The sequence below is a fragment of the Cygnus atratus genome, chromosome 2, assembly GCF_013377495.2.
Source record: "Cygnus atratus isolate AKBS03 ecotype Queensland, Australia chromosome 2, CAtr_DNAZoo_HiC_assembly, whole genome shotgun sequence".
Taxonomy (NCBI): Eukaryota; Metazoa; Chordata; class Aves; order Anseriformes; family Anatidae; genus Cygnus; species Cygnus atratus.
In genome coordinates, this window is record NC_066363.1 from 33787794 (window position 1) to 33802630 (window position 14837).

The 14837-nt window shown below is 38.7% G+C and overlaps 1 protein-coding gene across 1 annotated transcript in view; it reads right to left on the reverse strand.

Moving 5' to 3' along the window:
• Nucleotides 1-785: 785 nt before the first annotated feature.
• LOC118255903 (rap guanine nucleotide exchange factor 5-like) overlaps nucleotides 786-14837 on the reverse strand; it is a 43556-nt gene continuing 29504 nt past the window's right edge. Inside the window, exons 2-7 of the mRNA XM_050708441.1 lie at nucleotides 13329-13435; nucleotides 12188-12309; nucleotides 10497-10665; nucleotides 6854-6961; nucleotides 4875-4941; nucleotides 786-806 (exon numbers count right to left, since the gene is read on the reverse strand). Of these exons, the coding sequence (XP_050564398.1) occupies nucleotides 786-806; nucleotides 4875-4941; nucleotides 6854-6961; nucleotides 10497-10665; nucleotides 12188-12309; nucleotides 13329-13435 (594 nt within the window). The remainder of the gene's footprint in view (nucleotides 807-4874; nucleotides 4942-6853; nucleotides 6962-10496; nucleotides 10666-12187; nucleotides 12310-13328; nucleotides 13436-14837) is intronic.

Here is a 14837-nt window from a genome sequence, read left to right on the forward strand (position 1 = left end):
TATGGCAGGGTGGTTGGAACTGGATGGTCTTTGAGGTCCCTTCCAACCTGAGCCATTCTATGGTGATTCTATACTGTTCTTCTCTTATCCAGGAATCTGGTCATTTTATCATAGAGTGCATATTTTTGCATCTAGTGGAGAGTGCATACCACCTCTACTTTTTTCTGTCTAGAGCAGTCTTTTGTGAAAGTATTCCATACCTCAATGTGCTTCAGATCTAGATACAAAGTGGCAATCCTTAGAGAATCTCAAAATGAAATCCTGCAAGAGAAAGCTCTCAGCAGTGGGGTTTTGAAAAAGAGTTTAATTCACTCTTTGCACCTTAAGAAACAAAAGTTTGGTGGACTCTAAATAAATGTAGTACCCGGGTGACTATCTAAAGTACCAGGAAACTGTATTTCCCAGGTGCACTGCATTAACACCCTGATATTCTTTTCTATACTATCACAGGGTGATGTAACAGCATTGCAGAGAAACATTCATAGCCATCCCAAAGTGCTCTGGTTTTAACAGACAGTGCAACAAGATGTTGAATACGAAGCTGCTTTTTGGGACGTGACATGGGATGCATGACAGCTCTGGAATGCTTCTTTAAACCCAGGAACAATCAGTATTTTTTCTTAAAAATTCATTGTTCAGAAGATTATCCAATGCAAACCTATTTCAAATGGCATTTTACACTGCTTGCATGTCAACTGTCCTTGGAAGTTTGATGTTGTCAGTGCCTCATTGTAATGGAGCATATGATACGAGCATAAAATTTGATGGGCTCCATTCAGTTACCTTCACTGACTCTGCTTCTTCCACTGCAGAACAAAGCGTAAAGAAAAAATGAGAGCCCACCTAGTTAATTTCTTGTCTTTTTTATCATACTCTGCTCTTCAAAGAGCTGTATTGCATGTTTTATGCACAAATTAAGATGAGAAAGAAACCTCTGCAGTTTTTTTCCTACAGCCTTACTGACTTGGCATCATTTGCCACAGCTATCGCTATTATCTTCTATGATCTCAGTAGCCATTGTTTGAAACCAAAAGTGCATTTCCCTAACTAATCATTTGAGACAGGCTGAATCATCAAAAAAAATGTCAAATTGTGCAGTGAATGCAAAAAGTGGAGTTATACAAAAGAAACAACACCTGGTAACAAAGAACACTAGGGAGTAAGTAATTAGAGAAAGGCCAACAAAGAAAGGCAGACCACAGTAAAGAAAAAAAGGTGGAATAAGGAATTTGCCAAACTTGTGCAAGTGCCTGTGTCTGTGCTAGTCACGCTATACTCCCTTTATACAGAGTAAATACATTACCATTGCAGCCTAAGATATGATTATTATTCACAGAAGCAGACTTCCAAAATGAATTACACATTCAGCATCCTAAAAACACCTATTTCTACTGACTGTATGGAGTGCCTTGGAAAACTAGATCAGATGTAGATGTCTGCCATATGGTCACACATATTTAGGTGAAGTGAGTTCCACATTTTGCAACAACAAAAGCTTCTACAGGATTACAGAAATAAAAATTAGACCTTACACGCATGCATGCTTACAAGTTCTCCCTGCCCTTTCAGACGCTAAAACAGTGATTTCTATTTTAGGCACACAGATACTTCCAATGTTGCTCAGGGTGTATCCTCACAATCAGTTTAGTTTTGCAAGTTTGGGAATTTGATCTGCAAAAGAGAAAACCTGACACAGAGGCATCCTCCTGACCTGATACAGAGTGTTGCAGTCCATTACAAGAAAAACAAAGAGAAATTAGGAGAAACAGTAGTATCAACAGGTTGGTATGCCCTGTTCCCTGTTGGGATTTGAACCTCCATACCTAGAAATACATTAAAAAGTCAAATCTAATCTCCAGCTGCTTTAGTGCTGGTCTGTAGATAAGGTTTTTCACTTCTGAAATGATAGTCTGAAGAGTATTGTGAGCAGGATTCTGAAGTATGGATTCTTCAAGTAAGAGTGGTTTGATTCTACAGAAAATACAAAGATATTCAGCGAGCCAAAAAGCAAGACAGTGTGAACAAGTTTTCAGTCATGGCTAAGAACCTCATGTTTGGTTTCCTGTTCCTCCTCACGGAACCTCTTTTTCCCCCCAACACAAATTCTAAGGCTGTCAGCCAAAAATATTGAGAACCTATACATTGGTGAGGACAGCACTCTGTGGAACAGTGAAAGTTGAGGGTTCAAAATGTCTTGAGAAACATGAAGACTCTCCATAAAGTCTTAGAGAGTATTTCAGATCCCACCCAATTGGATGGAGGAAAAGGGGGAGAGCAATATTCCATATTATATGCCATTTTCTCTTAGAGGGAGAATGTCATATACAAATGTTAATATTTGAAGGATTCTGCTCTGATCTCAATTTTTTTGTGTGGGTGGTGGTTTTTTTTTCCTTCCTAGGGTTGGACTAGAAAATCGTGAGAGCTTGTAGAGTTTTCTGAAAAGACAGAAAATGCAGGAAAAAAAGATCAGTCTTTTTGACACCACCGTGGCAATGAATGGGCCTCAGGCCATCTGGAAATGCAACTGCCTAATTTTTCTTCAGTTAGTTAGCTACAGTCACAAAACAGCTCATTAAAAATAAAACTAAACTGAACATGTGCCCTGTTGCTGGAAATCACCAAGGATGTAGTTCAAAGTTTTGACCTTGCAAGATAGATGTGAAGTACTCTGAACTCACTGTCAATTACTCACATGTTTAGGGATATGCATTTTCCTCAAGTGTATCCAGCAACAGTTAGATCCAGTGCTTAAACTCAGCAAGTCAATGTGTTTTGTTGAGTACTTCTTTTTCTTAAACTGATAAAAATACATTATTTGAGTTTTGAGAGGTGATGTTTTTGAGGTACAGTGACAATGTTTTATAGAGTTGGTGGGTTTTGAGTGAGTTTTTTTTTTTTATGTTTTTTTTTGTTTTAGAGATATGACTTTGCAATAAGTATTTTTCTATTTTATCTTCCATTAAAGCTAAAAATGGAGGAAATTAAAAAGGGAGGAAACCAAGGTTCTGAGTTCTTTCTTCTCTCAGTGTCAGGGTAAAAAAAAAGAGGTAGAAAAAAGGAATTTGAATGTAAAGAAAATTTAAAAAATAAAGAATTTACAGGCCACAGAATTTTCTAATCTTACATTTTAAATTATTTTGCATAGTGTATTGAGCATTCAAAACCACTTATCTTTATGAAACTTAGTACAACTTCGCCTTCCTTTCCCTTTTTCAGAGTTTCATCATATTACTTTATTCACTTTACTTAAAATAGCTCTTTTCCTCATGTTTTTCTTCATGGAAACTTCTTCACCCTGCCTGGTTCACTGTCATCTCAGTACCTTCTCAGGTACAGAAAACAGAACTAGCACTAATTCTAAGTTTTGTTAATATTATGATTTAGAGGTGTGATGTTTGTTGAACCTTATGATCACAGAATTGGCTGAGACTGAAAGGCACCTCTGTAGGTCATCTGATCTGCTCCCCTGCTCAAAGCAGGGTCAACTAGAACAGGTTGCACAGGACCATGGCCGGTTGAGTTCTGAGTAATGCCAAAGATGGAGAGTCCACAACCTCTCTGGGCAACCTCTTCGGATGTTCAATTACCTTCAGAGTAAGGAATTTTCTTCTTATGTCTAAGTGGAATTACTTGAATTTCAATTTGTACCCACTGCTTCTTGTCCTGTTACAGTACACCGCTGAGAAGAGGTAGCTCTGTCTTTATTCTGTTTCATCAGGCATTTATACCCACTGATAAGATCCTCCCAGAGCCTTCTCCAGTCTCTCCTAGTTCTCTCAGCTTTTCCTCATGTCTGATACTCTAACCCATTTATCATTTTATCATTTTCATGGTCATTTATAGCATGCATCCCAGTATGTCCATGTGTTTCTTGTACTAGGAGTCCAAAACTGGACCCAGCACTCCAGATGTGTCTCACCAGTGCTGACAGGAGGGGGAGGATAACCTTCCTTAAGCTGAAGGCTAACACTTATCCTAATGCAGCCCAGGAGGCAGTTGACTTTCTTGGCTATGATGGCACATTGCTAGCTCATATTCAACTTACTGTCCACCACAAACCCTTTTCTGAAAAGCTGGTTTTCAGCCAGTCAGCCCCCAGCCTGTACAGGGCCACAAGGTTATTTCTCCCCTGATGCAGGACTTTGCATTGCCCTTTGGTGAAAAGAGACTCCTGTTGGCCCATCTCTACGGCCTACCAAGACCCCTCTGAATAGCAGCACACTCCTCTGCTGTATCAACCATTCCTCCCAGTTTTGCATCACCTGCAGACTTGCTGATGATACGCTCTCTCCCATCATCTAGGTCATCATATTACATGAGATCAAGTGAATCTAGTTTAACTTTCTGAAGTCCAGTCTTCTTAGAACAATGATTTTACATGATAAGCAAGATGCACCAAACTCCCGCACAGAAAGGAAAAAGTGTCATTTATTATGATGGAGTTTACTGAGGCTAAACACAGTTGGGAAGCCAAATCCCAAAATAACCCAGCTGAGATTCCTCAGAACTTATGACTCTCCCCTTGTCCCCCAGCTCATCATTGTGTTCACACCAATGTTCACTTGACCAAAAGGATCTGAGTGCAAGCTAGCTGGCAGAAAAATCATCGTGATCCTCTAAATTGGTATTTCCCAGTTATATTTCCAGTTCTTATTATAAAAAAACAGACAGCAGTGATCCTACCTTGGACTGATTTTAATAGCTGTAGAGTTACACGCTAAGACGTAAAGCTTCCTCATTTCAGTGCCAAAAAATAGTAGTTTGCATTATAAACACCTGCTCACTAAGACTTGGCTCTTTAATTTGAAAGGATCCAAAACATGATAATGTTTCAAACATGATCAGTACAAACTTTGATGCAGTGACCTTACCGCAGAAGTGAGACGAGCAAGAATTTCAGCATTGGTTTCTGCCGTATCTTCTATTTTTTGATCAGGCCTTAAAAATAAAAATAAGATTATATTATTTCTTTCATTCTGTTTCAACATCTTTTGATTCCTGGAAAGCACAGAACTATGTGGCCACGGGCACTAATGTAAAAGGGCTTTTGAGATTCTGCATCAAAAAGATGACTGCAACATGACAATAATTAATTGTGTCAGGAATGACAGAGTATATATACTCTTTGTCCCTTGCTGTCAAGAACTCTTTTGATTGAATTGTTAAAACAGTGAGAGAATTCTTCAGCTACAAAAACATGACAAAGAACTGAAGAACGCGGGACCCTTTTGACTCATCATTGCTTATTTGAATGCATATTTTGCTCTGCTAAAATGTACACCATCAACAGAGCAAAGAGTTTTCCATCTGCCTGCTAACGAGCTTTGCTCAGCTGTGGAGCAACACCTTCAATAGAATGCATGCTCACGTAGATAAAAGCAGGCAACATCAAAATCAATACAGGACATATGAAGTTTGATATTTAAAAAAAACACATGAAAAGAATACATGTAAGAAGCTATAAATTAGCAAACTAAAGCAACACCTGAGAACACTGTTAGGTTGCACTGACATTAATTCACGAGACAGAGGGACTTTGTGTCTTTACAAAAATGGGGCACTGCAGGAAGAACCCTTCTAGAAGCTGTTATAGAACTCTGGCCCACATGGAGTAAGCCACACTAAAGCTGCTGTGGGATAGAACTGTTTTTCTTTAAAATAGTCTAATTTCCAGCAGTAAACCACTTGTGAGCCTTTCAGAACAAAACAGAACAATTGGAAGAAAGATACCAATATGATAGGATTATTACTATGGGAAGAAAAAGAAAAAACTCTTGAGATTTTTACTTTTCATGGTTTTCAAGAAGTGTGGTGTGCCAGGAAACCAAGCAGATATACAAAACTCCAGCTGCTGTAATAAGTATAAATCCCAGGTATTAACAGAAGCTTCTATCTTTGGCTAAATTATTTAATTGTTCACATGACTTGATGTGTTTAGGGAGAGAGCTGGTAATGTCTGGAATATACAGCTGGTGTATTTGTGGTTCTTACATCCCATGTCCAAAATTTTCTTTACCAGATTAAAAAATTAAGGTCAGAAAGCAAAGAATGACACATGTATTTGTTTGGGGGCAAGCATATTCAAAACACAATGGTAATTTGGATTAGAAATCACAATTACTTTCACAACTGCCCATCCTATTTGAAGGAAAATGTGATTTAACATTTTAAGTGTTATAAACTACCCAAAAGAAATAAACAGTTCTGTTTGCAGAGTCTGATTCGGTCTCTCTATAATTTGGAATGAGATGAAAATAGCTGACCTCTTTAGATGCCTACATTTACCTACACATCTGATCTCTTTGATCTCTCAGAACCAGGAGAAGACCAGGTTCTTCTGAATTGGAGGCAAAAGGCAGCAGCTTGGTACACAGACACAGCTATAAGCCATAAGCCCAGAACAGCATACAGCACAGCTATTTCCATCTTGGGCTTTTAATCACTTCATCTTCTATTTTAAAATACTCCCAGTATTCATCTGCATACGCGCATCAAACACTTATGGAAACACTAATGTACTAAAAATTATAGTAAGCTTTCCAGAATCAGAGAGGAAGTGTATTTTGATAACCAAGCTAATGGAAAAAATAAGACAGAATGGATACTGAGAAACAGAATCAGGACAGTTAGCAATTTTTTATTTAAAGGGACCAACCAAGATTAGTAGGGCTAGTACTGAACAAGGGATACAAAGCCCAGACAAACAAGCCTAATATCTGTACGGCTCAGTATAGGCACACTTGAGCAGAGCAAAATGCAGAGATGCTTGCCTTAGATCTTCAGACAGGCAGGACAGGTAGGCACAATTATTACTATGTGTCACCTGAAATCAAATACATTGCTTCCTGACCTGCTGGCAGAGGAAGCAATACAGCTGTGCCCACAGTCCCGTGCCCAGACAGCACCTCCAATAACCGATGTAGGGCCACATGTACTGTACGCTGGCTTTACAATCCACCTACAATGCAAATAAGAGACCCAAGGATACCTGAGGGCAATTCACATTCAGCAAAACCTTTCCAGGAACTTCAAAAGACACTGACTAAATAAATATCCCATCCTGAACATTTGCATTAAAAACAATTTACTTAGAAAAAGAGGTTACTTATCTAAATAAATGTGTATTATTTTCAGACAGAAGATACAAAATATAGTATAAAACTTCTGGAAAGAAAATAAACAATATAATATAAAGGACAAAGAGTCCCCTATTAACATTCCTTCAAATAATTACAAAAATCGTTGGATATATTCCAGTAGCCTGGGCACCCAATACATTCTAGAAATGTAGCACTGGGAATCAGGTGTTGGTATAAACACCCCCATTTACTAAGAAGGAAATAGAAGCACATAAAGATTAAATGTCTGATACAATGCCATTGCAGTCACTGGGAAAGAATTCAGGAGGCATTGGATGAGAGCCTAAGTGACTGCTCAAGGCTGCAAGGAAGTCCATGGCAGGGCTCTGAATACAGATCTTTTGTTCCCATGCTAAGCCAATATTCACTTCTTTTCTATTCAAGTAGAATTTGGCTGTGATTACCATCGGGTGTTTAATGACCCCAAGAGGCCTCAGCGTCAGTCCCACCTCATCTGGCAACATCTACAGTGGCTCTGTGTTGTGAAATACAGATAATAACGTCAGCCCTCAGTTTAGCACAAGCTACTGAAATATCCTCCAGACCTGTCTTGTTTTCCATGGGAGATTCCTGCCCAATGCCATGTTTAATACAGGCAATTTGACACTGTCAAAGGGCAACAGGGAGCATTTCCTCGGGAACTGCAAGCACACCTCAGCATGCAGAGTACTATTTTAATTGCTGAACTTAGTCCAGCATTATTTGGAAATACTGTTAATACTGCCCAGAAAAAAACACAAATCCATTCAAAAAATAAAAATTAAAAATAAATAAATAAAAAAAAAATTACACAGCAAGGCAGGACCAGAGCCCTGCCTCTTTCCAGAAGAAGTGCTGAAGGAAGTCTCCAGAGCTGCTGCTGTCTAATCAGGCTACTGCTGGGTGAGCAGGTGCATGGTACTCCAGGGACCCACCAATGCACCCAGAAGCCCAGGCAAGTGCAGGACTACTGCCCGCCAGCTGTAGGGCAGACAGCTCATCGAGTACCTGGGCATTCTGTGAGATGCCCAACATTGCCTCCTGGTACACAAGCAGGCGGTTACTTCTGATGAAGCAGGAAAACTAATTAATGCATTAAGAATTTCTGTCCCTGTGTACATTTGGAATTAATGCTAACAGTACAGACTATTAGAAAACACAACAGAAAAATGAATACAAAAATATCAAAGTACAAGGAAGACAAATCATGTAATGGTACGAAAAACAACTTATAAATTTATCTGAGAAGATGAACACTCATTGCAAGGAAGGGTTTTTAGAATCGCTTCTTTCTTCATGAAGAAAGAATATATGGGTTTATTTTAACTTGGTGAGATAACTAACACACACTTCATCACATCTATTTCCTTTCAGATAGTGTTTTAGCAGTTCATTACTTGCATCAGGCATAGAGAATTTTGAAACTGGAAAAGCCCCCTTTGCCTTTAATATTGCTTTCCCTGGAGACTATAACACTACTTAAAATTCAGCTCCTTCAATATGTATTTTAAAAAAGGCACCCTCACAATCTCCAAAAAAATAATTCTTCAGTGACAATGTTCCCAAAAGGAATCCAACTTTGACTAAAATTTGAATAATGTGAGCAGGAAGGAGCTGGAAAGGTACATTAATGAATAATTGTTCGTTTCATGTAGCAGGGAGCAGCCTCCATTCGAAATGACAGTTTCACTGGAACAATGAAATAGCAAAGCAGACTGTAAAATAGGGGAACTCTCTGGCCAAGGTCACCATGCATGACACATTTTTAACTCAGAACCTGAAAAGTCTTCAATCTACTCTCTTACCCAGTCAGCATCCTTCATGTAACAAATCAATACAAACTATCTGGTTTGTGTTTTTGATGCAAAGCCTTTGTATAGGTAGTCATGAACCATGAAAAGTGACCTGATTTGCAGTGAAAATGAGGAAAACCACAAATTCCCACAGAAATCAGGATGAAATCACACCAATATTTAAGGAAAGGCCAAACTGTTTAATGCCATAGTAGGCTGGAAGACAAGAATTTCTATTTCCAAAAATATTCAAAGATTTTGTCCCATATGAGTCATCTGCTTAGAAGATCACGTTCAACCCCCTGTTTTTGCCAATTTGAGAGCCTTGTCGCTTGTCTACACTCACTCAAGCTGACCAAATAAATGTATTTTCAAGGGAACCCCCACACCAGAACTGCCCATTTCCTGTTGGTAAGGGCAGTCAGCAAGAGATCAGGGATGATCCCTGACTTGCAGGTAGGGATCAAGTTTCTGACCCGAGCCACGTAGAGAAGTCACTGAGATTTTTTTCAGCCAGCTCACCACACTTAAGATTCAGACTGAACATCTGAATTTAAGTAACTGGAATTAAGACACTTCAGCGACTTTGCCTTTATACTCCTTTAAAAGATTTCTGTTAGACATATATTTGAGAGAATGTGGTTTTTTAAATCTACTGTGTGGAGAAGAAAAATACAGGCAGAAAAAAGTTTTGTCTTTGGCATCAAAGAGAAAATAATCCTCCTGCTGCCAGAGTAATAATTCTCCACAACATAAGTATCGTGTTTAAGGCTTCATCACGCTAGTGACAATGAAAGAATTTAACCCAACTTGTCTGTGCTGGCCAGCTTCTGCAGCTTTGCCAAGGCATGAGAGGTCACAAGCCTCCAGACCTCACTGATGTCTTTTTTTCCTCTGTATTTTGGCCTCTCACTGTGGAACAAGCAAGTATGGTTTCTTTCTAGCTGCTCTAAATAGACAATGTTTAGAGTGCAGCTGTATCAGCACAGAGGGTATGTTAACAACCAAGAGTCGGGTATAAGAGCAGATATATGGGAAGGAAAATTCTTAAATGGCATATTCTGCATGAGGAATAGCAATGAGAGACTACAGGGCTCTAACAAACACACAACAGCAAACTAAAAATCAGACAACTGAAGCTACCACATTCCTAGTCACCCTCTCTATCCATCTGATCGCTGACCTTCACCCAGGAAAAGGCATCTGGTCTACTAGTCAATCAGCTATGCAGCATGCCTGCTGCCAAATTAGTGCCAAACCTCCAAATGCAAGAGGAGACCCCCAAAAAATAAAGCAACTTGCCCAGGTAAAAGAGCAAGCCACAGGCAGCAAACTAGTACATAAAAACCACAGTATCTCAACAACCCCAAGCTGAGTGCCCTCATTTATCTAGCACCCCTGACTTTCTCAGATACTAGTCACAGTGCAGATCACAGAAAAGCCCATCTCTTCAAAGTTTGGCAACCTTGAAAAGAAAGCTGACTCATTTGCATGGTAGCTGGGGCATAAACAGTGTCATTATAAGCCAGCCACTTACAAAACAGTCAGCAAAAGTTTAAAACAGCTGCAGATGCCTACTTACAGATTGCACATGTCAATCCTGGGAGGAGCCAATGGCAGTAGTTGAAGTAGGAGCTTTACACCATTCTTCCAGCCTTCCTCTTTCTCAAATTCACAGAAAAGGTAGGTACATTCATCTGCTGAGAACTGGTAGAAAGCATGAGCATCTTGAAAATAGAGTTGTCTATCCACTGTTAAAAAAAAAAAAAAGAAAGAAAGAAAAAGATATCCTTTAAACCTTTTCCATTTGAAGGCTCTGTGTCCCTAACACCTTCTGTATTGCATCCGACTTTAATTCTGAGTTGCACCACCACACAGGGCAAAAGAATCACAAACAGTATAGAAGCAATCCTGCCCTCTAGTATTAATTCAACGCATCCAAACAGAACAATACCAAAAACGCAGTGTGAAGATCTCCAGGTTCCTGAGATTCAAGCATTAAGATTGCTGAGTAATCAATTTTGAAATCAGTTTGGAATTAGGGGGTTTGGCTGGAAAAGAAAAAAACTTTCCCTTGTCAAATTTCTGAGCTTTGATTTCCATTAGCTTCTAATCTGTTCTTGCTAATGGCCAGGCACTGGTGAACAAAGTTCAATAATGCAGATTAAAAGGGTACACCAGGCTAAAAAAAACAATAGAATTTTTCTAGTTTGAAAAAGAGTTAGAACAGTTTCATGTCTAACATTGTATTCATAGCACACTCAGATTCACCACTTTTAAAGCCACTCAGCTGATGCTTAGCACATCTTTATCCCAGCCTCTGCACAAATTCAAGGATACTGGTTCTGTAGAATAAAGCCAGGTAAGACAATGTAGTGTTATGAAGAGCCCTCATCTTCTCTGGCATAACTGGGATTGAACTGGGTTCAAACAACAGGTTTGAAAGCCAAAAGCACAAGTTCCTACTGGGGGAGTCACTGAATCCTTGCTGATGTCGCATTATCAGGCACACCATCAGTGTAGCTGTAGCAGCAGAAAATCTTGAAGTGTACTCAGTGTCAGCTTGCACACAGAGAAGTGTCCCACAGCATCTCACAGTCTCACAAGGAGGAAAGGGAATTGTGTAACACAGACCCCAGGGCTGGGAATGCACTGAATTAAGCTATACAAGTAGTAACAGCTACAGTGGTACTGTAGTCCCTCAGGTTTCCGGATGTTGGTTATCTGTGTGGTTATCACCAATGATATCATTTGGACCAAACCCTTAAACCTGGGGTGGAAGGGGAGGCAGCTGGGAAGAACCTGGCATGACAGCCACTTCAAGGAGCAGAATGCTCTCACAATCCATTGTGTTCTAAAACTATGGAAAACAGAGAGAGGAAGGGGAAATCGCTAATTGCTAGAGAAGTCATCTGGCGAATCTGTGATCTGCAGTGACTAAACAGCTGCTGTCTTCTGAAAAAACTGAGAGGTTGAGGAGAGGGAAAAAGAGGCTCGAAGAGACACACTATCTGTAACTTGGCGGTAGGCAATTGCATTTGCAAAAGCAAACGGAAGGAACTTGCCTAAAAAGAGAGATTCATCTTTGACATTTATGAAATGAAAGGTCACAGAGGTAAGCCTACCAAAGAGCTAGTAAAATAAACAAGTGTAACTAAAAATGGATCAACTTGCTTCCCCCCCCTCCTCCTTCCTCTCCCATAAAAAAAAAAAAAAAGAATATTACCACATGCAGAAGAAACTGATAGCCTTCCTTATGCTATCAACACTGACCTGATAATATAATGCCCATATCCAGAAGCAGCTGCCACACTCCAACTGCTGTAGATCTGCACTTAACAAATGGGCAGTGCTCCAAGAGCCAGTCTACCAGTTCTGATCCAACACAGCTTCTCCTGAAAATAGACAAAGCATTTCTGTAGTATAAGATGCAATTAAAGTTAAAATGCAAATTTTATAAAACAGTGTTCTGTAGTTTTGTTTGTGTGTTAGATTTTAAAGAGGTAATCCTTTTGTTCAGCAGAACAAACCCTTTGTCTCAATTACTGTTTTAGGTAACCCTATTCATTTCAAGGAAAGGAATTATTCTGGCAAGTCTCAGGGGCATGCCCCTACTTACAACAAGGAAACTCATGTTAGATGAGTAAGTTCCCTTACATACCTAATTCATGTAACACACTTCACAATATAAAATATTTTTATCACTTTGTGCTGCATATAGTCATCCGAAGACACATAAGAACTAAATAAAATCCAGCTTTTAGCCTCAGGATTTTATCTCCTTTCAGCTCATAGGCATAAGCAACACAGCTACACAACATACATGCAAGACCTTGAGTGTTGCTCTAGGATATACTTCATCTTGCACATGATTGTTAAACTTTTCTTTTTAACTCTTAAAAAAAATTGTAACTTCTTCCTCAAATGTGGATATAAATAAATGGTGTTACAATCGAGACCTACATATTTTGGCATAACTAAAAATAGCATTTATTCTGTAGTGTAACAAATCGAAAATCACTTCATTACTGAAATATTCCATAAATTACATGTAAAAATAAAGTCACTGTGTAACTAAATCCTAGGAATCCAATTAACCTCTTCTGTAACTCCAGACCAGGACTGAATTCACCATTCTTTTCAGCAAAATAAACACCATTTTATATGAAACTGTAAGGAATTAAATTAATGGACACACAGACAGGCAGGCCATCACTGCTTTCTAAAAACTGACAAGGTGACATAAGAAAAAATATTAAAATACATGAGGTTTTTAATTTTTTTAAGCGAATATTTTAGTTTCTTAGTAACACACACAAGATCTTACTTAGAATTTAGTCTCTTTTCAAATAAGGAGATAGACAAATACAAATAAAACCCATCCAGTTGATTAAAATGAATGATCTTGGGTTACCTGCAAATTCCAGTAAGGTACACCCGGTCTTTAATCAGGTCAGAAGCTTGTAGTGTGAAAATATTCCTGAGAGCTCTTCCAGCACAGGAGGAACTTTCTCCATAAATCTGAATGAAAAGAGAAATAGAAAACTAACAAACAGGGATTTATTCCCATTGCAACAAATTGCCCTGCCACTGTCCCCTCCCTCCCTCTGAGCTATGACTTCTCCCCTGATAAATGACTAGCAAACTGTCAAAGCCTCATGGAAAATGCACCCCAACTTCTGCCATACCTATTGTCATCACTGATTGCCTCCATGGGCCGGATGACTTTATGTCTGCCTAGAAAAGCAGAGATTTTACTGTCTGACAATTTTACCTTTGAACAACAGATGCACCTAAATTAAAACAAAAATTATTCTATTGAAAAAGAAAGACTTAACATTGCAAAACCATAAAGAGAGTTGAAACTAAAATTATTCCACGTGTATTTGTGTTAAATAATTGAATACATGCTAAAATGCCATTTTATAGGGTTTTTTCCATTTTGTTTAGGAACTTTGTGGGTATTCTGTAACAGCTACAGGTCAGATCATTTGCACCCTGCTGGGAGAATGGCTACAGGTTTTGGTTCCCCCATGCCTATCTGTACTTTACACCTTAAGGCTGCAGATGGGTCTATCAAAACAGGACATAATTCCATCTTTCCTAAAAAGGTGTTCCACCTGGGTTCCACAGACTACTTACTGACAAGTTTAACTCAGGCATACATTTTCACATTTCTTCCCAATACCAACAAAACACAGCAGTAACACGAACAACTAATTTGAAAGAAAAACCATGCCACAGTTTCACCTCTTTTGGTTCTTTTGTTTCTGAATCTTTCAAGGAATAAAAAAAATAATCCTGAGACAGTGAAGTCACATGAGGTACAAAAATAGAGTTCTCACACTCTGAAATACTGAAAAAATAAATTAAACTGTGAAAATAGTGTAAATGGATAGGAAGCAAGTTCACATCAGACTTCACAACAATTTTGCTGGCAAATTCAGTAACAGAAATTAACAATTTCTAACACAGAGATTGTAATTTGTTAACTGGATTTAACTGCAGGCCACATCTAGAAGTGTCTTCAAAACTATGACTAAGGGGTTGAAATAAAGCAAAGATGTTCCTAATATGCTGCTATATGAAATGGAATTAAAATGAAGCTTGACATGTACCTTGTTTGAAGGAGTTTCCAGGTATGGATTTGAAATTCTTCTGGACAGGGTCTGTAAGACAGTTTGGTAGAGCTTTAGTTTTGTTCTGTTTTTTGTATTAAAAAAAAATAAAATAAAATAAACTAGCAGCAATCTAGGTCTTTTAGCTATTCGATATAAGTAAGGAGAATTTATCAAGTCATCTGAGTAGTCTAGGTAAGTCTCCAACTAAAACATTTCACATTAGGAAAAAAAAGCTTGGTAAACTCACTTCTGAGTTGTTTGCTACATTTACTCTGGATCTAGAAAAGGAGATTAGCAATAAG